The 24,906-nt window shown below is 43.4% G+C and overlaps 1 protein-coding gene across 1 annotated transcript in view; it reads right to left on the bottom strand.

Moving 5' to 3' along the window:
• NEB (nebulin) overlaps window positions 1–24,906 on the bottom strand; it is a 121,293-nt gene that overhangs the window by 74,931 nt on the left and 21,456 nt on the right. The window contains exons 19-45 of the mRNA XM_034061660.1: window positions 23,886–24,092; window positions 23,058–23,162; window positions 22,803–22,910; window positions 22,147–22,458; window positions 21,170–21,376; window positions 19,508–19,612; window positions 18,600–18,707; window positions 17,571–17,882; window positions 17,228–17,434; window positions 16,648–16,752; window positions 15,681–15,788; window positions 14,552–14,863; window positions 13,561–13,764; window positions 13,105–13,209; window positions 12,902–13,009; window positions 11,398–11,709; window positions 10,174–10,377; window positions 9,718–9,822; window positions 9,515–9,622; window positions 5,904–6,215; window positions 4,102–4,305; window positions 3,646–3,750; window positions 3,443–3,550; window positions 1,939–2,250; window positions 715–918; window positions 259–363; window positions 56–163 (exon numbers count right to left, since the gene is read on the bottom strand). Of these exons, the coding sequence (XP_033917551.1) occupies window positions 56–163; window positions 259–363; window positions 715–918; window positions 1,939–2,250; window positions 3,443–3,550; window positions 3,646–3,750; window positions 4,102–4,305; window positions 5,904–6,215; window positions 9,515–9,622; window positions 9,718–9,822; window positions 10,174–10,377; window positions 11,398–11,709; window positions 12,902–13,009; window positions 13,105–13,209; window positions 13,561–13,764; window positions 14,552–14,863; window positions 15,681–15,788; window positions 16,648–16,752; window positions 17,228–17,434; window positions 17,571–17,882; window positions 18,600–18,707; window positions 19,508–19,612; window positions 21,170–21,376; window positions 22,147–22,458; window positions 22,803–22,910; window positions 23,058–23,162; window positions 23,886–24,092 (4,800 nt within the window). The remainder of the gene's footprint in view (window positions 1–55; window positions 164–258; window positions 364–714; window positions 919–1,938; window positions 2,251–3,442; window positions 3,551–3,645; window positions 3,751–4,101; window positions 4,306–5,903; window positions 6,216–9,514; window positions 9,623–9,717; window positions 9,823–10,173; window positions 10,378–11,397; window positions 11,710–12,901; window positions 13,010–13,104; window positions 13,210–13,560; window positions 13,765–14,551; window positions 14,864–15,680; window positions 15,789–16,647; window positions 16,753–17,227; window positions 17,435–17,570; window positions 17,883–18,599; window positions 18,708–19,507; window positions 19,613–21,169; window positions 21,377–22,146; window positions 22,459–22,802; window positions 22,911–23,057; window positions 23,163–23,885; window positions 24,093–24,906) is intronic.

Below are 24,906 nucleotides of genomic sequence, written 5' to 3'. Positions count from 1 at the left end.
GAGGAACCAGAAACTCTTCAACAGGCTCGGTCAACAAGGGCTCCGCTGTACTTACATCACTTGCAATGTCTCTGGAAGCTTTAGCAGACGTGATAGGAATGGCATCTGCTCGCATGTCATAGCCCTTTTTCTTATCTTCCTCCATTGCAAGCCGGTACATTTTCTGGAAGAGAAACAACCACTCCCCTCAAACAACACTGCTTCCCAGGCCACAGCAGTGTCCAGGGATGGACACTTCACCCCAGCTCAACCACCTACCTCACTGTAGTTCACTTTGTTCTGCTGGGCCAGCAAAATACCAGGTGTATCCGGCATAATGTGAATGCTGGTTTTATCTTTCTCCCAGGCTGACGTGTACGCACGCTGAAAAGAACAAGTCCAACGTGAACGAAGACCAAGCTAGAACAGGGCAACAAACTCAAACAGCAAACTAGATCAAGGAACTGAAGCTGGGGGACTTCACATTGCAATGCCTCAGGAACACCTCTTCTTCTCCCAAAGCATGCGAAAGCTTTGCCCCTTTCTTTTCCACCCTGCTCCCAATCCCGGCTCCAGCCACACGTAAGAGAATTTGATCACAAACAGCAAAAACAAAGAGCCCATGCAAGACAAGGCAATATCCCTCTTAAGAAACCCAGGCCTCGGAAGGAGAGAACACAGCGTCTTGGGCCATGCACCTATTTCCCTCAGGTTGAAAACACAAGCAAAGCTCACCTGGTTCATGATTTCAGAGTTGTGCTTTGCCAGAACCATGGGCATTGAGTCGGGAAGGCTCGTGAATTTGATGGTGTCTGGGTGCTGCCGATACTTCTTGTCACTCAGGATGAGGCTCGCCCTCTTATTCTTCTCATCGTCCAGCGAACCAATCGGGGACCAGCCAATGCCCCTCAGCCATGTAAGGTCAGACTTGTACACGTTCTGAAAGGACAGGCAAGGACACAAGGCTGATCAGCATCCTCCTCACGCCATGCAACCACTCCTCCTGCCAAGGGAAGCTCTGCCAATCAAAACACATTCCCCGCCTAAACCACTTGCCACCAGAAAAGGGACTCCCATTAAGCTCAGATCCACACAGCCTGCCTTCCCACACCTACAGCACCACGAGCAAGTGCCAAGCCATCCACATACCCTCCACCTCCATCTTCCTCATCTCCCCAAGAACCAACTGCCACACATGGCAATCTCCAGCTAGCAGAGCTATCAGAGAAGCCTTATACCTCACCACCTAACACACTTCACTCCATTTGCCTCTGCACACCTGGCATGCCTTTGACCACTGATGGTTCTCCAGAGGAAAATACTTGATTTTGTTGCTCTCCCCCTGCCATACACAACTACAGACACCTGCAAAATGCTCAAGGCAAGACAGGGCTCTTCTGTGACCATCACATATGACCACACACTAACACCAGTCCTGGCCATTCCTGACAAATCTCACCAAGAACAAAGCTGGACTGCTGGGATGTCTCCTAAACTGTCGAATCAGAAACTAATGAGACCCGGAGGAGAAAGGCTGAAACTGTAAGTTTCTTTTCAATAGAAATACAGGGGGAATGGCTCTAAACTAACCAAAGGGAGACTAAGATTGGTATTAGGAAGAAATTTTTCCTTGTGAGGGTGGTGAGGCACTGGCACAGGGTGCCAGGAGAACCTTTGGATGCCCAGTGCCTGCAAGTGTTCAGGACTTGGTCTACTGGAAGGGTGGTCTACTGGAAGGCTGGTGAGGCACTGTAGAAATCGTGGGAAGTGGAGATCATTGAGGTCCCTTCCAACCCCAAACCATTCTAGGATTCAGCAAGAATTCACATACACCACACACTCTCATTCCCACAGAATAAGCCTACACTTACGCTCACCATCTGGACCTACTCTAACAGAGGAATAGTACCGACCAAAGTTGTTTCCTGGTTTTCACATGGACAGCAAGGAACCACTTACATCACTCTGGAGGTCGTACACTTTCCTGGCTTGTACAACGTCATTCTGGTCCGGCAGACACGTCCACCGATGCAGGGGGTGCTTGTAATCAACATCACTGACCAGCTCCTGGCATTTCTTGGCCAACACGATTCCCAGCATATCCACCGGAGTACTGAAGTTTGTCTTTGACTTCTCAAAGGCTTTCTTGTACTCCCTGTCACTCTGGATCTTGGCTACATGCATCGACCACATCATCTTTGGATCATCCTCTATGTTACGGGCTCCAATGTGATGGCCAAGCTGCTTGCGATAGCCTTCCTTGTACTTGTACTGCAGGATTGAAGAAGCTCAGTCAGTTTTAGGACAGCTCTTCTCCCTTCTGACACTGTTCCGTAGCGGTACCTTGCATGCAGGCACTTTGCTAATGAAGTCTGGCAAGGTCACCGCCTGAAGAGGTGACTATGTGCCTCATAGCCCTGCTGTGTCCTACACACTTCCATCCCATGCCATGTCTACACTGGGACACAGGAGGTGCATGGAGCCCAGACAAGAACTCCAGCCCAGCTAGCTCGGGAACCAGGAGGTATGCATACAGACAGGCTCTGTACACAACCTAAAACATCCCCAGTCAGGCCACTGAGAGGCCTGCTCAGCAGCTGGGTTGCAAAAGTCAGGCAAACCACCACGCTGCTCCAGCAGGCAACCTGGGCCTTCAGCTGCACAGTCCTGACTGTACTCACCCAAAACAGCCCACAGCAGCTGGCATACTCCCCTGCTCCAGGCTCAGGAGTCTTATCCTCCCAGCCCAGTGTGTGCCCTGAGCTGCAGGTTTACAGCCACTGAGTGGGAAGGGACAAGAACGTGATAAGTAACAAAACACTCTTTCCCTTGCCTCTCAGTGAAATCTCAGGTAAGATGCTGAAGGGATCAAACTCATTTCCTTCCAGTCAATGAAGTTGCCTTTAACTCCTGAACATCACACGAGAGATTAAATTTGGATATTATAGCGCTGAGACCTGAAAAGATAATCTCTGGCACTGCAATGACTGGCCTTCAGCGACTACCCACCCCTTGACAGAACAGATAACTGCCCAGTCATTACACAAACTTGGTTTGATTTTCTGATCCAATTCTCCACCTCAACTCTCTTGCTGTAATGGCAAGGCATACAGACTCACCATACTGGTGGCAGAAACACACCTCACAAGTTCAGCCTGCATGCACAAGGTGATGCTGCCACAAGTTCCCCAGGGACATTGCTTAGGATTGTATCCATCACAAAGATCCCACATATACTCTTCCCACAACATCTGCAAATTCCCTAACACTGCACACTGACAACATGCAGGGCCAGCTACGCCCAGACCCTCCGGAAACAAAACAGTTATGGACTGGCTGAATGGTTATGACATGCAAGAGCTGTGCTGCCTCCATTTGGTTGAGGTTAGAAGCCCGGGATTCAATTATGAGGAACTGGAAACTCTTCAACAGGCTCGGTCAACAAGGGCTCTGCTGTACTTACATCACTTGCAATGTCTCTGGAAGCTTTAGCAGACGTGATAGGAATGGCATCTGCTCGCATGTCATAGCCCTTTTTCTTATCTTCCTCCATTGCAAGCCGGTACATTTTCTGGAAGAGAAACAACCACTCCCCTCAAACAACACTGCTTCCCAGGCCACAGCAGTGTCCAGGGATGGACACTTCACCCCAGCTCAACCACCTACCTCACTGTAGTTCACTTTGTTCTGCTGGGCCAGCAAAATACCAGGTGTATCCGGCATAATGTGAATGCTGGTTTTATCTTTCTCCCAGGCTGACGTGTACGCACGCTGAAAAGAACAAGTCCAACGTGAACGAAGACCAAGCTAGAACAGGGCAACAAACTCAAACAGCAAACTAGATCAAGGAACTGAAGCTGGGGGACTTCACATTGCAATGCCTCAGGAACACCTCTTCTTCTCCCAAAGCATGCGAAAGCTTTGCCCCTTTCTTTTCCACCCTGCTCCCAATCCCGGCTCCAGCCACACGTAAGAGAATTTGATCACAAACAGCAAAAACAAAGAGCCCATGCAAGACAAGGCAATATCCCTCTTAAGAAACCCAGGCCTCGGAAGGAGAGAACACAGCGTCTTGGGCCATGCACCTATTTCCCTCAGGTTGAAAACACAAGCAAAGCTCACCTGGTTCATGATTTCAGAGTTGTGCTTTGCCAGAACCATGGGCATTGAGTCGGGAAGGCTCGTGAATTTGATGGTGTCTGGGTGCTGCCGATACTTCTTGTCACTCAGGATGAGGCTCGCCCTCTTATTCTTCTCATCGTCCAGCGAACCAATCGGGGACCAGCCAATGCCCCTCAGCCATGTAAGGTCAGACTTGTACACGTTCTGAAAGGACAGGCAAGGACACAAGGCTGATCAGCATCCTCCTCACGCCATGCAACCACTCCTCCTGCCAAGGGAAGCTCTGCCAATCAAAACACATTCCCCGCCTAAACCACTTGCCACCAGAAAAGGGACTCCCATTAAGCTCAGATCCACACAGCCTGCCTTCCCACACCTACAGCACCACAAGCAAGTGCCAAGCCATCCACATACCCTCCACCTCCATCTTCCTCATCTCCCCAAGAACCAACTGCCACACATGGCAATCTCCAGCTGGAAGAGCTATCAGAGAAGCCTTATACCTCATCACCTAACACACTTCACACCATTTGCCTCTGCACACCTGGCATGCCTTTGACCACTGATGGTTCTCCAGAGGAAAATACTTGATTCTGTTGCTCTCCCCCTGCCATACACAACTACAGACACCTGCAAAATGCTCAAGGCAAGACAGGGCTCTTCTGTGACCATCACGCATGACCACACACTAACACCAGTCCTGGCCATTCCTGACAAATCTCTCCAAGAACAAAGCTGGACTGCTGGGATGTCTCCTAAACTGTCAAGTCAGAAACTAATGAGACCCGGAGGAGAAAGACTGAAACTGTAAGTTTCTTTTCAATAGAAATACAGGGGGAATGGCTCTAAACTGACCGAGGAGAGACTATGATTGGGTATCAGGTAGAATTTTTTTCCTTGTGAGGGTGGTGAGGCACTGGCACAGGGTGCCAGGAGAACCTTTGGATGCCCAGTGCCTGCAAGTGTTCAGGACTTTAAGCAAGCTGGTCTACTGGAAGGCTGGTGAGGCACTGTAGAAATCATGGGAAGTTGAGATCATTGAGGTCCCTTCCAACCCCAAACCATTCTAGGATTCGGCAAGAATTTACATACACCACACACTCTCATTCCCACAGAATAAGCCTACACTTACGCTCCCCATCTGGACCTACTCCAACAGAGAATACTACTGACCAAAGTTATTTCCTGGTTTTCACATTGTCGTGGTTTAATACCAAGTCCACACAGCTCACTCACTCCCCCTCTTGCTCCCCCAACTCTGGGAGATTTAGGAAGGAGAATCCAAGGAATGTAGCCCCCACGGGTTGAGATAAGCACAGTTTAATAGCTAAGGTATAACACAAATAACTACTGCCATTACTACTAGAAATAATAACGATTAAAGCCAATAACAAGTGAAGAGAATACAACACCTCACCAGCCACCGACCCATAACTCACCCCACCCTGCCCGACTGAGCACCGACCGATACCTCCTCCATCCCCCCAGAGCTCCAGCCCTTCCGGGTTCTCCCGGTTACCTCCTGGGTATGATGTGCTATGGTATGGAATACCTCTTTGGCTAGCCTAGGTCAGGTGTCCTGTCTCTCCTTCCTCCCGGCTTCCCCTCCTCCCTGGCAGAGCATGAGCTTACAAAAGGCCTTGGACAAAACCAAACATTTGAGCAGTAACCCAAAACATACTTGCTATCAGCAACTGTTCTCAGCCCGAAAGTCAAAACACAGCACTGCACCAGCTACCAAGGAGAAAAATGACTGCTACTGCTCAAACCAGGACACACATGGACAGCAAGGAACCACTTACATCACTCTGGAGGTCGTACACTTTCCTGGCTTGTACAACGTCATTCTGGTCCGGCAGACACGTCCACCGATGCAGGGGGTGCTTGTAATCAACATCACTGACCAGCTCCTGGCATTTCTTGGCCAACACGATTCCCAGCATATCCACTGGGCTACTGAAGTTTGTTTTTGTCTTCTCAAAGGCTTTCTTGTACTCCCTGTCACTCTGGATCTTGGCTACATGCATCGACCACATCATCTTTGGATCATCCTCTATGTTACGGGCTCCAATGTGATGGCCAAGCTGCTTGCGATAGCCTTCCTTGTACTTGTACTGCAGGATTGAAGAAGCTCAGTCAGTTTTAGGACAGCTCTTCTCCCTTCTGACACTGTTCCGTAGCGGTACCTTGCATGCAGGCACTTTGCTAATGAAGTCTGGCAAGGTCACCGCCTGAAGAGGTGACTATGTGCCTCATAGCCCTGCTGTGTCCTACACACTTCCATCCCATGCCATGTCTACACTGGGACACAGGAGGTGCATGGAGCCCAGACAAGAACTCCAGCCCAGCTAGCTCGAGAACCAGGAGGTATGCATACAGACAGGCTCTGTACACAACCTAAAACATCCCCAGTCAGGCCACTGAGAGGCCTGCTCAGCAGCTGGGTTGCAAAAGTCAGGCAAACCACCACGCTGCTCCAGCAGGCAACCTGGGCCTTCAGCTGCACAGTCCTGACTGTACTCACCCACAGCAGCCCACAGCAGCTGGCATACTCCCCTGCTCCAGGCTCAGGAGTCTTATCCTCCCAGCCCAGTGTGTGCCCTGAGCTGCAGGTTTACAGCCACTGAGTTTGGAACTGGCAAAGGGCAACACAGCACTTTTTCAAAAATGTACATATTGAGAACTTTTGGAGGAAAACTAGAGATGAAGCAAATAAATGAATCTTTGTGACTGCTGTCTACTAAAGGCAACCTAATTAAGAGCAAGTGGTTGAGGAACAGTTCTTTGTTCACCTGCAGGGAGCATCACACTCAAGAGTCCTTCATCCTGACAGGGGTCTTTCACCATCTGTACATGTGTTGCAAAAAACATACAGCAAACAGCAAGCAGTCCAGGAGACTACTGGAGTGCATTCAAGACAACTTCCTAACATAGGTGATTGAGTCCTGACCAGAAGAGAGGCACTGCTGGAGCTGTTGCTCACTCATGTGGAAGAATTTACTGAGGATGTCAATACTGGAAGGACCCTGGGCTTTTGCAATTGTGCTCTGGTAGATTTCTCAATAAGAAGGGTATAGAACAAGTAAAAAGTACAGTCCATACCCTAAACCTCAGAAAGGCAAACTTTCAGTTGGTTAGGGTGCTAGTGAGTGGGATATCTGGGGAAGGTCTCCTCAGAAATATAGGAACAAACGAGAGCTGGAGTGTGAGATGTCCCTGCCCATGGCAGGTGGGTTGGAACTAGACGATCTTAAGGTCCTTTCCAACCCTAACTATTCTATGATTCTATGATTCTATTTAAACACATTATTCTCAGGGCACAAGAGTTCTCCATCCCAACATTTAGGAAGTCAGGCAGGAGAGGTAGGACACCAGCTTAACTAAGTGAAGACCTATTAGCCAAACTCAAATGCATAGGCAATAGAGGCAAAACCAAACCCAAACCAAAATGCATAGGCAATGGAGGCAGGGACACACATCCTGAAGAAATTATAGAGATATGGCCCAGGAGAGCAGGGAATGTATCAGGAAAGCTAAAGCACAGTTGGAGCTGAACTTGGCTAGGGATGTAAAAAACAGGGAAGGTTTATTCTGGTAGATAAGACAACAAAGAAAGATGAAAGAAACTGTACCCCTGTGGTGAATGAAATGGGAGACCTGGCTACAGCTGACACGGAGAAAGCTGAGGTACTCAACAAAATTTTTCCCTGTTCTTCACCAGCAAGACCTCCAGCCACACCACCAAAGTCACAGAAGGCAAAAGCAGGGACTGGGAGAACGAAGTACTGCCCACGTCCTGAGAAGATCAGGTTCAGGACCATCTAAGGAACCTGAAGGTGCACAACTCCATGGGACCCGATGAGATGCATCTGTGGGTTCTGAGGGAACTAGCAGGTAAAGTGGCCAAGCCATTATCTATCCTATTTGAGATGTCATGGCAGCCTGGTGAAATTCCCACTGACTGGAAAAGGGGAAACATAGCCCCTATATGTAAAGAGGCAAAAAAGAAAAGGCCTGGGGACCTATAGGCCGATCAGTCTCACCTTCGTGCATGGCAACATCATGGAGAGGATCCTCCAGGAAACTACACTGTGGCACACATTAAACAGAGCTAACTGGTGACATCAAACATGGCTTCACTACAGGCAAATCATGACTGACAAATGTGGTGGCCTTCTACCATGGGGCTACAACACTGGTGCATAAAGGAAGAGGGACTGACATCATCTACCTGGACTTGTATGAGGCATTTGATACTGTCCCACACAACATTTTCATTTATATAATGGAGACAAATGGATTTGATGGGTGGATCGCTCAGCAAACAATTAATTGGCTAGATGGTCACACTGAAAGAATTGTGGTCAACAGCTTGATATCTGGGTAGAAAAAATTGATGAGTTGTGTCCCTCAGAGGTCTGTACTTGGACCAGTATTATATAATGGCATTGCTTGGGAACATGGACAGTGGGATTGAGTGCACCCTCAGCAAGCTTGTGGATGTCACCAGGTTGAGTAGTATGATTGATACACCAGAAGGAAGAGATGCCATTCAATAGGACCTTCACACATTTGAGAGGTGAACCTCATGAGTTTCAACAAGGCAAGTGCAAGGGCCTGTATTTGGGTCAAGGCACTCTCAGACATGGTCACAGGCATACAAGTGGACTTAAACCAGCCCTATAGACAAGGACTTGGGGATACTGGTAGATTAAAAACTGATTAGCACAGAAAACCAATCATATCCTGGGCTGCATCAAAATAAGTTTGAGCAGCAGGTCAAAGGAGGAGATACTATCTACTTCACCCTCATGACACCCCACTTGGAACACTGAGTTCAGCTCTGGGGCACAAAGCATAACAAAGACATGGACCTATTGGAGCAAGTCCACAGGAAACCAAACAGATCCTCTAAGAGCCAGATTACCTCTCCAATGGAGACTAGTAGAGAGACATGGGTTGTGCAGCCCGGGGAAGAAAAGACTCTGGGAACACCTTATAAAAGCTTTCCAATACCTAAAGAGGGACTACAGAAAAGATAAGTAGGGATTCTTTATCAGGGAATACAGTAACAGGTCAGAGGAAAATGGTTTTAAACAGAAAGCAGATAGATGAGGCAGTAGGAAGAGTGTCTTCACTATGATAGTAGTCAGGCAGTATAAAAGGTTGCACAAAGGAGTTTAGGCTGCCCCATGCCTGGAAATATCGAAGGCCAGCTTGCACAGGACTTGGAGTAACCCAGTCTAATGGGGGAGGTATCCCTGCCTGAGGCACAGGGGTAGCAACAACATGATCTTTAAGGCACTTCCAACACAAAACACTCTAGGATTCTATGAATTTTTTCCGAAGCCTCTTCCTGAAATTGTAAGTAAGACTGAGAAGGGTCTTCCAAGAAGAGCTCTGCTGTACTTACATCACTTGCAATGTCTCTGGAAGCTTTAGCAGACGTGATAGGAATGGCATCTGCTCGCATGTCATAGCCCTTTTTCTTATCTTCCTCCATTGCAAGCCGGTACATTTTCTGGAAGAGAAACAACCACTCCCCTCAAACAACACTGCTTCCCAGGCCACAGCAGTGTCCAGGGATGGACACTTCACCCCAGCTCAACCACCTACCTCACTGTAGTTCACTTTGTTCTGCTGGGCCAGCAAAATACCAGGTGTATCTGGCATAATGTGAATGCTGGTTTTATCTTTCTCCCAGGCTGACGTGTACGCACGCTGAAAAGAACAAGTCCAACGTGAACGAAGACCAAGCTAGAACAGGGCAACAAACTCAAACAGCAAACTAGATCAAGGAACTGAAGCTGGGGGACTTCACATTGCAATGCCTCAGGAACACCTCTTCTTCTCCCAAAGCATGCGAAAGCTTTGCCCCTTTCTTTTCCACCCTGCTCCCAATCCCGGCTCCAGCCACACGTAAGAGAATTTGATCACAAACAGCAAAAACAAAGAGCCCATGCAAGACAAGGCAATATCCCTCTTAAGAAACCCAGGCCTCGGAAGGAGAGAACACAGCGTCTTGGGCCATGCACCTATTTCCCTCAGGTTGAAAACACAAGCAAAGCTCACCTGGTTCATGATTTCAGAGTTGTGCTTTGCCAGAACCATGGGCATTGAGTCGGGAAGGCTCGTGAATTTGATGGTGTCTGGGTGCTGCCGATACTTCTTGTCACTCAGGATGAGGCTCGCCCTCTTATTCTTCTCATCGTCCAGCGAACCAATCGGGGACCAGCCAATGCCCCTCAGCCATGTAAGGTCAGACTTGTACACGTTCTGAAAGGACAGGCAAGGACACAAGGCTGATCAGCATCCTCCTCACGCCATGCAACCACTCCTCCTGCCAAGGGAAGCTCTGCCAATCAAAACACATTCCCCGCCTAAACCACTTGCCACCAGAAAAGGGACTCCCATTAAGCTCAGATCCACACAGCCTGCCTTCCCACACCTACAGCACCACGAGCAAGTGCCAAGCCATCCACATACCCTCCACCTCCATCTTCCTCATCTCCCCAAGAACCAACTGCCACACATGGCAATCTCCAGCTAGCAGAGCTATCAGAGAAGCCTTATACCTCACCACCTAACACACTTCACTCCATTTGCCTCTGCACACCTGGCATGCCTTTGACCACTGATGGTTCTCCAGAGGAAAATACTTGATTCTGTTGCTCTCCCCCTGCCATACACAACTACAGACACCTGCAAAATGCTCAAGGCAAGACAGGGCTCTTCTGTGACCATCACATATGACCACACACTAACACCAGTCCTGGCCATTCCTGACAAATCTCACCAAGAACAAAGCTGGACTGCTGGGATGTCTCCTAAACTGTCGAATCAGAAACTAATGAGACCCGGAGGAGAAAGGCTGAAACTGTAAGTTTCTTTTCAATAGAAATACAGGGGGAATGGCTCTAAACTAACCAAAGGGAGACTAAGATTGGTATTAGGAAGAAATTTTTCCTTGTGAGGGTGGTGAGGCACTGGCACAGGGTGCCAGGAGAACCTTTGGATGCCCAGTGCCTGCAAGTGTTCAGGACTTGGTCTACTGGAAGGGTGGTCTACTGGAAGGCTGGTGAGGCACTGTAGAAATCGTGGGAAGTGGAGATCATTGAGGTCCCTTCCAACCCCAAACCATTCTAGGATTCAGCAAGAATTCACATACACCATACACTCTCATTCCCACAGAATAAGCCTACACTTACGCTCACCATCTGGACCTACTCTAACAGAGGAATAGTACCGACCAAAGTTGTTTCCTGGTTTTCACATGGACAGCAAGGAACCACTTACATCACTCTGGAGGTCGTACACTTTCCTGGCTTGTACAACGTCATTCTGGTCCGGCAGACACGTCCACCGATGCAGGGGGTGCTTGTAATCAACATCACTGACCAGCTCCTGGCATTTCTTGGCCAACACGATTCCCAGCATATCCACCGGAGTACTGAAGTTTGTCTTTGACTTCTCAAAGGCTTTCTTGTACTCCCTGTCACTCTGGATCTTGGCTACATGCATCGACCACATCATCTTTGGATCATCCTCTATGTTACGGGCTCCAATGTGATGGCCAAGCTGCTTGCGATAGCCTTCCTTGTACTTGTACTGCAGGATTGAAGAAGCTCAGTCAGTTTTAGGACAGCTCTTCTCCCTTCTGACACTGTTCCGTAGCGGTACCTTGCATGCAGGCACTTTGCTAATGAAGTCTGGCAAGGTCACCGCCTGAAGAGGTGACTATGTGCCTCATAGCCCTGCTGTGTCCTACACACTTCCATCCCATGCCATGTCTACACTGGGACACAGGAGGTGCATGGAGCCCAGACAAGAACTCCAGCCCAGCTAGCTCGGGAACCAGGAGGTATGCATACAGACAGGCTCTGTACACAACCTAAAACATCCCCAGTCAGGCCACTGAGAGGCCTGCTCAGCAGCTGGGTTGCAAAAGTCAGGCAAACCACCACGCTGCTCCAGCAGGCAACCTGGGCCTTCAGCTGCACAGTCCTGACTGTACTCACCCAAAACAGCCCACAGCAGCTGGCATACTCCCCTGCTCCAGGCTCAGGAGTCTTATCCTCCCAGCCCAGTGTGTGCCCTGAGCTGCAGGTTTACAGCCACTGAGTGGGAAGGGACAAGAACGTGATAAGTAACAAAACACTCTTTCCCTTGCCTCTCAGTGAAATCTCAGGTAAGATGCTGAAGGGATCAAACTCATTTCCTTCCAGTCAATGAAGTTGCCTTTAACTCCTGAACATCACACGAGAGATTAAATTTGGATATTATAGCGCTGAGACCTGAAAAGATAATCTCTGGCACTGCAATGACTGGCCTTCAGCGACTACCCACCCCTTGACAGAACAGATAACTGCCCAGTCATTACACAAACTTGGTTTGATTTTCTGATCCAATTCTCCACCTCAACTCTCTTGCTGTAATGGCAAGGCATACAGACTCACCATACTGGTGGCAGAAACACACCTCACAAGTTCAGCCTGCATGCACAAGGTGATGCTGCCACAAGTTCCCCAGGGACATTGCTTAGGATTGTATCCATCACAAAGATCCCACATATACTCTTCCCACAACATCTGCAAATTCCCTAACACTGCACACTGACAACATGCAGGGCCAGCTACGCCCAGACCCTCCGGAAACAAAACAGTTATGGACTGGCTGAATGGTTATGACATGCAAGAGCTGTGCTGCCTCCATTTGGTTGAGGTTAGAAGCCCGGGATTCAATTATGAGGAACCGGAAACTCTTCAACAGGCTCGGTCAACAAGGGCTCTGCTGTACTTACATCACTTGCAATGTCTCTGGAAGCTTTAGCAGACGTGATAGGAATGGCATCTGCTCGCATGTCATAGCCCTTTTTCTTATCTTCCTCCATTGCAAGCCGGTACATTTTCTGGAAGAGAAACAACCACTCCCCTCAAACAACACTGCTTCCCAGGCCACAGCAGTGTCCAGGGATGGACACTTCACCTCAGCTCAACCACCTACCTCACTGTAGTTCACTTTGTTCTGCTGGGCCAGCAAAATACCAGGTGTATCCGGCATAATGTGAATGCTGGTTTTATCTTTCTCCCAGGCTGACGTGTACGCACGCTGAAAAGAACAAGTCCATCGTGAAAGAAGACCAAGCTAGAACAGGGCAACAAACTCAAACAGCAAACTAGATCAAGGAACTGAAGCTGGGGGACTTCACATTGCAATGCCTCAGGAACACCTCTTCTTCTCCCAAAGCATGCGAAAGCTTTGCCCCTTTCTTTTCCACCCTGCTCCCAATCCCGGCTCCAGCCACACGTAAGAGAATTTGATCACAAACAGCAAAAACAAAGAGCCCATGCAAGACAAGGCAATATCCCTCTTAAGAAACCCAGGCCTCGGAAGGAGAGAACACAGCGTCTTGGGCCATGCACCTATTTCCCTCAGGTTGAAAACACAAGCAAAGCTCACCTGGTTCATGATTTCAGAGTTGTGCTTTGCCAGAACCATGGGCATTGAGTCGGGAAGGCTCGTGAATTTGATGGTGTCTGGGTGCTGCCGATACTTCTTGTCACTCAGGATGAGGCTCGCCCTCTTATTCTTCTCATCGTCCAGCGAACCAATCGGGGACCAGCCAATGCCCCTCAGCCATGAAAGGTCAGACTTGTACACGTTCTGAAAGGACAGGCAAGGACACAAGGCTGATCAGCATCCTCCTCACGCCATGCAACCACTCCTCCTGCCAAGGGAAGCTCTGCCAATCAAAACACATTCCCCGCCTAAACCACTTGCCACCAGAAAAGGGACTCCCATTAAGCTCAGATCCACACAGCCTGCCTTCCCACACCTACAGCACCACGAGCAAGTGCCAAGCCATCCACATACCCTCCACCTCCATCTTCCTCATCTCCCCAAGAACCAACTGCCACACATGGCAATCTCCAGCTGGAAGAGCTATCAGAGAAGCCTTATACCTCATCACCTAACACACTTCACTCCATTTGCCTCTGCACACCTGGCATGCCTTTGACCACTGATGGTTCTCCAGAGGAAAATATTTGAATCTGTTGCTGTCCCCCTGCCATACACAACTACAGCCAGTTGTTAATTCCTTTTCAGTAGAAATGCATGGAGAATGGCTTTAAACTGACGGAGGAGGTATTTAGATTACATATTAGGAAGAAATTCTTCCCCATGAGTGTGGTGAGGCACTGGTACAGGTACTCAGTGACCTGTGCCTGGAAGTGTTTGAGGTCAAGTTGGATGGTCCTTTGAGCATCCTGGTCTAGTGGAAGTGGTACCTGTGGCAGTGTGGTTGGTACTGTGCAAAACATGCTAAGTGGTGAAACTGGCATTTTAGCTTCAATCTGATCTACACGGGCATAACAAACTGATTATTAAAATATTTTTCAATAAGTAGTATATATCTCATAAAAAGTAATTTAATTCAGAGGAATCTTACATCACTCTGTAGTTCATAGACTCTCTTTGCCTGTTCGACGTCAATCTGGTCTGGCAGACAAGTCCAACGGTGGAGCACCCTTTTGTAGTCTACATCACTAACCAGTTCCTGACATTTCTTAGCCAGAAGAAAGCCCAGCATATCCACCGGCATATTAAACTTTGTCTTCCACTTTTCAAAATCTTTCTTGTACTCTCTCTCACTCTGCATCTTAGCAACTTGCATAGACCACAGCATCTTAGGATCATCCTGTAAGCTGCGGAATCCAATGTGATGTCCCTGCTGCTTGCGGTAACCTTCTTTGTACTTGTACTAAAATGACAAAAATTGCATTATTGAAATTACAGTAAGAAACAGACAGTGGTAAAATGTATAAGCAAAACATGAATATATTCTCTCAGTTCAATGTTTCTCATTAGCAATGAAATGAGCAATTTGTTACGGCTTCTCATGTAAATTTTGAATAGTCCCTTGATTAATATGCATTATTTGGTGTCAGTGAACACTGTTCCTTGGAAGGAAGACAGTCCCTGGAGAGGAAGAGTACATGGCTACAAGAATGGTCTCCTGTGCCATGTAATTCATACAGTCATACTGTTCAGAACTCCCAAAGGCCAATATACTGAACTATTTTGATGAATACAATAATCAGCAATGAAAATTGCAGATGCTTAAGCACTGGAAACATTTCCTAATGATTGATAAAATCTCTTCCATAAATGCAGGATTTACATTCATATCAAGTTATGGTAACAGCAATGTGTGTCACCACATCTATTTCAGAGTTTAGAAAGGGATTTCTCAGTATAGGCACTGAGACCAGCTAACTGGACTAAATTTGCTGCTGCTCTCAAAATGCAACACCCAGAAGAGCAGACAACTGCTAACCTTGTATGACTAAGCCACTCCATGGGAGGACCACAATCTTTGGAACTGTCAAGATGCCAGAGCAGCCCTTCTTATATTTTCTTCACTGACAAGAACAAATCAGGAAAGAGTTTTGCCAGCAATTTTGCTTTTTACTCCAGGCTACACCTTAGCAAATAGGTGTATCTCAATCTAGTGCAACTCTGTAGGTTATAGCAACTAGATAAAGCGTCTGTCATATTAAATTAGAAATATTGCTTACATCACTTGCTATGTCCCTTGAAGCTTTGGCAGTTTTCACTGAAATGGCTTCAGGTGTGAGGTCATAGCCTTTCTTTATCATCTGCTCCCAGCCAAGCTTGTAGAGTTTCTAAAATTTAAACCAATATTAATTTAAAAGTCTTAGTAATCTGTAAGTCACCTTCTATTTAGATCTGCTAATGAGCCATAATGCCAAATTCTGATTGCCTCCCAGGCTGCAGAACAGAAACTGAGAGTAAGCAAGGAACACAAGTCTTCCAAGTCTTAGGCTAGTGACTAAATAGTTTTCTCTTTACTGCAGCAGCTTCCTACTATGTCTTATCCTGAAGATTTGAAACATATGTGGGGAATGTGAAATATATACATCCAGGATAACTGAAAACTTTTTAGTTGGTTTAGCAAAATTGTAACTAATAAGGCTGTAATATAGCCATTTAATAGTCAAATCAGTTTGTGCACGGTTGTTTTTAAGTACCAGCACTTGCAAGTCAAAATTTTGCCTCTAGGCAATCATGCAAAGCAAAATCTAAGTATTTTATATCAGCACAATTGTCACTTCCTTATATTTGAAACCTGACAGAAAAGTTAGAATCACTGCATGCATTTCTTTTCCCACATGTTAAACATATATACAATAAAATTCTAATTTTGTAGTAAGAAAATTTTAACATAAGTGATTTCTATAGCAAGCATAGAGTATGGATCATTCATATCCAGATTTCAAAATAAGAATTTATCTTTTCCATACACTAAAATGTAATTTAGGCTGCTGCTTTGCTAGGCTGAAGATGGTATTATTGCTACTCTGAAAACACTATTCATGTAAAAATTCTCACCTGTGTCCTAAATCATCCATTTTTTCTAACCTAACACAAATTAATTACTTACTTTGAAATGGGAGGCACCTTTAAATTTGAATAAAGTAGATTTTAATTTAAAATGTAATAGGAAATATTGAAAAACTCTACCTGACTGTAGTTCGTCTTGTTCTGTTTTGCCTGTAGAATATCTGGTGTATCCGGCATCACATGAACCTGAGTTTTATCCTTCTCCCAAGCTTGAGTATAAGCATGCTATTGAAAAAAGTAGTATCAGATATGTCAAAATAGCTGACAAAGCATGGCTCTTTTGGGGTTTTCACCTTCCCATCTGCGCACTTTGGATATGGATGGGTAAAAAGATGAAGGTGATGACTTAGATTTATCTTAGTATATAATGGCCCAATCCAGGATCAGATGAATTAGGATCCAGCCTTGCTTCTAATTAAATCTAATTATCAAGATTTTCAGGGCCAGTAATTTCTAAACAGGAATGAGAAGAATACAGCTTCAAGAGGTAGCAATAGGAAAAATGAGGGAAGATTTATTTAACCAATGTTATCTAACAGTAACTGAGTATTTCATTAAGAAAAAAAAAATAAAAAGGGGGAACCTGTGGCAGTTGTTTTTCCCAGGGAAACACTGCTACATAAAGGCTGTGATAGAGACAATGATTTCTTGAAATGGATTAGATGTGAATGTCTGCCTAATTTTCCCCTTAAATACTCACTTTGTTCATTATATTTGCATTCTGCTTTGCAAGGACCATGTCCATGGAATCGTTCTGTTTCGTAAAGCGGAACATGCTGGGATGCTGACGGTATTTCTGATCACTTGCAATTTCCATGGCTTTCTTAGATTTCTCCACGTCTAGAGAGCCAGCAGGACTCCAACCAATACCCTTGAAAAACTCATTATATTCCTGCTTGTACTCATTCTGCCAAACAGAATACAAAAGGAAAGTTTACACCATAGCTCATATAAAATAATCTGTTGCTTCCAAAACACAGCCGTAATGAAAAATCAGGGAAAAAAGGTCACAACTGTGAACGACAGAAAGACAAGAAACTTACATCACTTTGTATCTGATTCATGTTTCTGTACAGTTCTAAACTCATTGCGTCTGGCAGCAGCATATATTTGTGAATAATTCGTTTGTAGTTAGTATTGGTTATGCGATCTTGTGCCTCCTTAGCTGCTACAATGCTGACTGTATCAGAAGGTGTATGGTAATGTGTCTTGCTCTCCTCATAACCTTTCTTGTACTCGCGATCAGACTGCATCTTAGCCACTTGCATATAATGGACAAGTTTGGGATCATCCTGAAGGCTGCGGAAGCCTACAAGTTTTCCCTTGTCTTGCTCATAACCTAATTTGTATTTGTACTGTAAAGAGAACAGAGACAGACTTTAATTCTACTTCATTTGTTTAATACACAATATCTATCATGTGATGAAAAATCCCCCAAACTTAGATTAATTTTTTACATTATTAAAAAAAAACATCACCAAGCAGATAGAGGTGTTGGCTTGGTTGTAAAAAAAAAAAAAAGGTGGCCTAAATAAAATATCTTCACACTCCTCTCAGGCTGGATTTGTCCCTGCCACAGCAAGTCCCTCATCACTGATACACAAAGGAATTCAGAATGGTCCTGGTTCCAGAAACTGGTATTCTCTGCACTGAGAAATGTTATGAGACTTTCAGCAAAGGAATAAAGATAACCATACCACAGCAGTAAAAATAATTTTAGTCCATAACTGTTCTTTTTGAGTATTTCTAAGAAGAAGCTTTGATCATTCTGTCTAAACTACAAATACAAGACATACATTTATAACCTATTAAAGATCCATCACACTGAGGAATAAACTGCCTTGTTTTTTTTTTCCTGGAAATACCTCATACATCTCCTTACCTTTCTAATGAAGAAATTGATCTTTAACCATTCTAGAAAATGTATTAGAATGCAGATTGTATATTTCAGAACTATTTACCAGCAAAAGAACAAAGAGATTTCATATATTTGGTATATATAATTGAATTGTGTCAAGAAATGAATGTTTTACAACACCAGAAATGGATCATGTTTTCTTTCAAGAACTTACATCACTAGCAATATCCCTAGAAGCTTTGGCAGCTTTGATAGGGATAGCATCAGCTCTAAGGTCATACCCTTTCTTCCTAGATTCTTCAAAAGAAAGTCTGTACATTTTCTGTGAAAAAAAAGAAGCATCCTTTAAAATGGCAAAACATACCACAGTCACTTAAACAAAACTCTAGTAATTTAATATAACATGAAACACAGACTATTCCTACATTTAACTTTCCTTGAACAGTTCTTTAAGGCACTCAAGGGACAGAGCTATAAATACCATTCAAAATTAACACCAATCCTAGTATTCATACATCAATGCAGCTGGACTGAACTATAATCAGTGACACTACCCTATAATAAAAGAGCAAGAAATTGCATTTGTTTTCCATGTGTGCAGATAATGGTGAATAGTTCACATATATAAGGATGCCGCCTTTAAAAAAACAACATAAATATGTCTATTTCTATGCACACTGAAGATGTGCACAATTACAAACACTATTCTGTTTAGGATACACAGCCTTAACAACTGGCTACCAAAAAATTCTCAAAACCATCTATTACTGAAAGAATAGGTTCAATTTGCAAGAATTTTGAATCCTGTACAGAACATTGGGCATAGGGAAATAATATAATAACTACAGTAACAAACACAGACAGTACTCAAACTCCACTATTACTATTTTGTCAGTAACTATTACATTTTAACGACCTACCTAAACAGTTCATAATCTAACTACATATACTATGGGTTAAATTTCAGTATTTAATTTTGGGGAAAGTAGGAAAAGGAAAATGAATAGCTTTTTGTGAAATTACTACAAGTTTGCAAAGTGAGAATGAGCGATACTGTTGTATGCTGTCTTCTCACCTATTCCTAATAAAAAAATAATTAAAAAAATAAAGAACAGTACTCACATCACTTAGATTAAATGCATTAACTTTTGCCAAAGCAATCTGTGGAATATCTGGTGTGATGTGAACTTTCTTTTTGTCTTCTTCCCATGCTTGTTTGTACTTGTGCTGTAAGGACAAAAAAATATAAATGTCAACATAAAAAAACTACATGAAACAGTTTAAAAGAATATTTCCTATTTGAAATACAATCTGTCTTTACAATAATGTAACTACTAACATAGTAGGAGCATCTGTCTTTTTATTTTAGCAATTAAAAGCAGTTTATATCAGGAATAGCTCTTATGAAGTTCATTGTGTGAGGCTGAAATAAAAGAATTTTTATTTCAATTTTTATTAAAATAATTTATTTCAATTTTCATTTTTGCTAGATTATTTTATTGCTTCTCTTTTGTCCAGCAGTGTATTCAAGTACACTGAACAGCAGAAAACAACAGGTTTCAGAACATACTAGGTCTGGCTGGGATGGAGTTAATTTTCTTCACAGCAGCTCTAACCATGCTTTGTTTTAGATTTGTGACTAAAATAATGCTGGTAACACACTAATGTTTCAGCTGTTGCTGGACAGTGTGTGCATAGTATCAAGGCCTTCACCGTTCCTCTGTGCCCCCACAGTGAATACACTGGGGATGTGCAAGAGGTTGGGAGGGGATATAACCAGGTAGATGAACCCAGCTAACCAAAGAGGTATGCCATGCCACATAATGTCATGCTCAGCAAATAAAAAGGGGGCAGAGAGGGTTTTGCCTGGGAACCGTCTGGACATCAGCCTTCCAATGGGAGGTGGCAAGCGACTGCTTTTGCATCACTTGTTTTCCATCTTCTTCCGCTTCTCCTTTGCTTATTAAACATTTATTATCTTGATCCACAAAGTTTTTTTTGTGTTTACTCTGCCTTTCCTCTTCCCCATCCCACTCTAAGGGAGGAAGTGAACAAGTGGCTGTGTAGTGCTTAGCTGCCTACAGGGGTCAACCCATAGCTAAAAGCCAAGCCAGAAAGTATAAGCAAAAAAAAAAAAAAAAAAGTTACAGGTGGAAGATTATTAGTTTATCTACAAGAAAGTGTCAGTTGAGAGAGGCAATAAAGCTTTTCTTAGAGGAAACAGAGCTAACGAAAGTACACATAAGATTCTGACGGTCTCTGTAACTACAATGCACGTGAAGCCTAGATATTTCTAAGGAGCACCAGCAGATTACATCAGCTCAGCAGGAGAGCTAGAAAATAAGTATCTCATTATAACAGCATTCATATCATGTAGTAATTTCATATTAATGTAACAGGCATCAGATTAAATACATCTAAAAGTTTAAACCTTGTTTCTGAAAGAGCTCACTCCAGTATTTTTAACCCCAAGATTGAAACTGCTAAAAGGCTAAAATCAGTTATCTTGGGGAAACTTCATTAATAAAATGCCACACACATACACACACACACACACCCTGCTCCATCTTTGTATGTATTTCTTAGAAATACTAGGGTCATGCTTTGGTTTCAGGTATATCAAAGATCTATTAAGATGAAATACAATTACAGTCAAGCATATTCATTAGCTGCCAAAATCGACAATTACAAAGCTGTGCACATACTAAGATTGACTATTACATCAGGTATAGTTTGTTTCTTACTTCTGCAAACATAAATGAATTTTGATTAATGCTTTCTTACCTCATCCATGATTTTAGCATTATTTAAAGCTAAGGCCATGTTCATAGAATCTAGAGGAACAGAATACTTCAGCTTGTCTGGATGCTGGCGATACTTCTTTTCACTAAGAATTTCCATTGCTTTCTTATTCTTTTCAGCTTCCAGGGAGCCCAGTGGAACCCATCCAACACCCTTCATACTGTCATCATATTCTGCTCTGTATTGATTCTGGAGGCAGAAAAATAAAACAATCAGATTTAGGAAAAAGCTCGTAAATCATGACACTTATTTCTCTGTTTAATGAATGTTAGATCTTGAATGTAATGAATGTTAGATCTTGAATGCACTTATTCTAAAAAGAAGCAAAGCATCAAGGTGCATTCAGGGTTTACTTAGAAACACATTTGTTAGTGGTGTCTGTATTTTACTACTCTGCCTTTTATACAATGTGCAGATCCTCCTTATGATGTATACAGATTGCTCGCATGAGATTACATACTCAAGCCCCATTGAAGAAGGAGATTATCTTGAACCACTCCACCAAGAAAAAAAGGTCCTCCTCTATAGAGGTTAAAAATCACAGAAACATCTGAGAATATGGCTATTTAGCTGGTTTCCCCTTCTTCTGAAAAGATGTTTTTGGAAGTACAGTATAAAACTGTTAACAAAAAAATGAAGCTTTTCCTGTCTCAGCCTGCACACAAATATTGCTCCTGGAGATCTGACAGGATATGTAAGCAATAAATATCCATTCCACTTTATACATAAAATTATCTACTTCTGAGCCCAAATTCTTTAGCAATAGGTGTAATTTAATACTTCAGTCTTACAAAAATACAATGGTTATCACTGCTGAAGGTTTTGTTCCATTTGCTACATTTTAGTACATAACTGTACTAATTTCACTAGGAAAATAATACTATTTATCTTACAATATGCTTTCATAAACCATGCATCATTGTATTCATAATGCAAAAGGTGAAGAATCTCTCACTTACATCACTCTGTATCTGCATCATGGTTTTGGCTAATTCAAGACTCATAGCATCAGGCAGAACACTGTAGGTATGAATCAAGTTTTTGTAGTTTACGTTTGTAGCCACTTCCTGTGCTTTTTTGGCTGCCACAACACTGACCATGTCAACTGGAGTATGGAAATTAGTCTTTGCTTTCTCATAGCCTTTTTTGTATTCACGATCAGATTGCATCTTAGCGACCTGCATGAAGTGCACCAGCTTGGGGTCGTCTTCAAGGCTACGGAATCCAATATGTTTTCCTTTTGCTTTTTCATAGGCTAGTTTGTATTTATACTGACAGCAGGAAAGAGAAAGAATAGCAAAAAATTAAATTTTAAAAAATGTGCTACTAAGCTCAACCATATCCCTGAAAACAAGAAAGTATCTGGGGGAGGTTTCACACCTGGCACAGGCACATGGAGCTCAGCAGCTTGCTGAACAAAGAGCAAAAAAGCACAATTCAGTAGTTTTCCACTGGAGAGCAAATACTGCAAAGGCTTATACCATCAAGCATACAATTGAAATATAAACAACTCAAGATGTTTGAAAAAAATTATTTGTGCATAACAGAACACCTTGAAAATGCTCTCTTACTTTCTTTGTAGTTACTCTGAGTACTATCATGCAATCAAACTTACATCACTTGCAATGTCTCTGGAGGCTTTGGCTGCTTTTATTGGAATGGCGTCTGGCTGCAAGTCATAACCTTTCTTCTTGTCTTTCTCCCACTCAGCTTTGTAAAGTTTCTAATTTAAAAAGTGAAAGAAAACATGTTCTCTATTATGAATGCAGAAGTACTGAAGCAGCCTTAAAAGACATAACTTAAAAGACATAAAAATGACACAATTTTTTGTAACAGACACTGAATGCCCCATGTGAGCATGGTAACTCACATTACTCATTGTGATCTGGTTCACTCTAGACTGCAGAATTTCTGGAGTATCTGGCATAACATGAATGCTGGTCTTCTCTTTGTTCCATTTATCAGTGTAGAGTTTCTGCAATTATAAAGTAATATTTAGCACTGAAAAACACTGCACTCATAAAATAAGAGCTTGCTGTTGTTATGTTCATTTGCAGTAAATAACATTTTAATATCACAAGCACTTTGAATAATCTTCACAAATACAACAGCTGAGTGGCAATATTGTATTTCTCCTCTTCTGTTAGTACTCTATTTGAGAAATTTGCAAAGCGTGTTTTGAGAACTAGCAAATATTTAAATGGAATATTTCAGTCTACATTTTCCCTTGCTTTAATGCAAAGCATAATTTTCTTTTTTTTTCTACACACCCCCTTTCCATGGCAAACATGGAATGTGAGATCAGTGGTGTCCCAGACAACGTGGGGCAAATTTAAAGAACTCCACTTTCAAGGCAAGTCATACATAACTAAAAGAATTCCAGAGGTTTTTCAACTCACTGATTATGAATACTACTTCCTGCAGAAAAAGAATGAAGGTTACCAAAGCACTATAAATCTGGAGAAGACATCTTTACTCACATACACAAAAGAGAAATTTTTAATCTTTTTAAACAGAAAACAAAACCCCTTATTTATGAATAGTCTGAGGCTTTCAGCACCTCTTAGTGTTCAGTCTTAATGAAGCAAATCATTGTACTTGTTGAAATCTAGTGACTTCTATGGGAATGCACTTGCTCCACAATTTTGCAAGACAATGACCCAACCTCTGACTCACGATAACCTGCACGAATTCTCACCTTATTCATGGTCTTGGCATTTTGCTTAGCTAGCACTTGCTCCATGGCATCCATTGTAATGGAGTACTTCAGCTTGTCTGGGTGCTGGCGGTACTTCTTCTCACTGAGAATCTCTGTAGCTTTTTTGGCCTTTTCTACATCCAGTGACTGAATTGGTACCCAGCCAACTCCTCTCAACCAGTTATTAAAGTCTGATTTGTAAACATTCTTTTAAAAAATAGACAAGGAAGACCACAGTGGGACAAGGAAAATTAGAATGCCTACACAAATAAGCACAGGTAAGGCCTTAAAACGTCTCCTGATTGTTCATTTTTTCAGGAAATTTAGACAAGCCTGTTATAACTGCTACTGGTTTCCATACTCTTAGCATATATTAACAACTATGCACGTGTTAAGGACAGAGAAATTATTTTCACTAAACCAGTGTGTAGAACTCTCACTGCAAACCAATGCACAGACTTTAAAACAAATTTTGAGTGATAAATACAAAATTCTGTCAAAAATAAAATATTTTTCTTAACTGACACTCTTGTTTGTTGGTGACTCAGTTTGCGGTACAACTGATTTAGAGAAATTGTTTCAATAGCTTCTCTTAATTGCCTTTTTCTGCACAATCTTAACTAGACACCATTCCCACTTAATCATACTTCAGAACAGATAAAGGTACAAAAATACTGCAACAATAAAACCTGTTCCTGAACTGCAGAGAACAGGGAGAATATCAGAGTCTGAGAGAAAGACTATGCACTTTCACAGCATGCGTATACAGGGCAAAATTTGTCCTCATGTAATATATTTCTCTCCTTGCACACATCTGAGACAGCCAAGCAAGCTCAGCCAATGCAGTCAGGTCAGGTAAAAATACAATGGGGAAGAAAAAAACTTGAGATGCAAATTTCTGTATTCGAAAAGAACAGTGTCTAAAAGTTGGATCCTCTATCTGTTGGCCAATGGGAACATGCACATGATCCTCTCCAAACAATGCTTAGAATCTGAAGAACACTTCCAATCAGATCACTAA

The sequence above is a fragment of the Melopsittacus undulatus genome, chromosome 4 (genome assembly GCF_012275295.1).
Source record: "Melopsittacus undulatus isolate bMelUnd1 chromosome 4, bMelUnd1.mat.Z, whole genome shotgun sequence".
In the NCBI taxonomy this organism is placed as follows: Eukaryota; Metazoa; Chordata; class Aves; order Psittaciformes; family Psittaculidae; genus Melopsittacus; species Melopsittacus undulatus.
The sequence above is the reverse complement of the archived record's forward strand: the minus strand, read 5'-3'. Positions and strand labels throughout refer to the sequence as shown.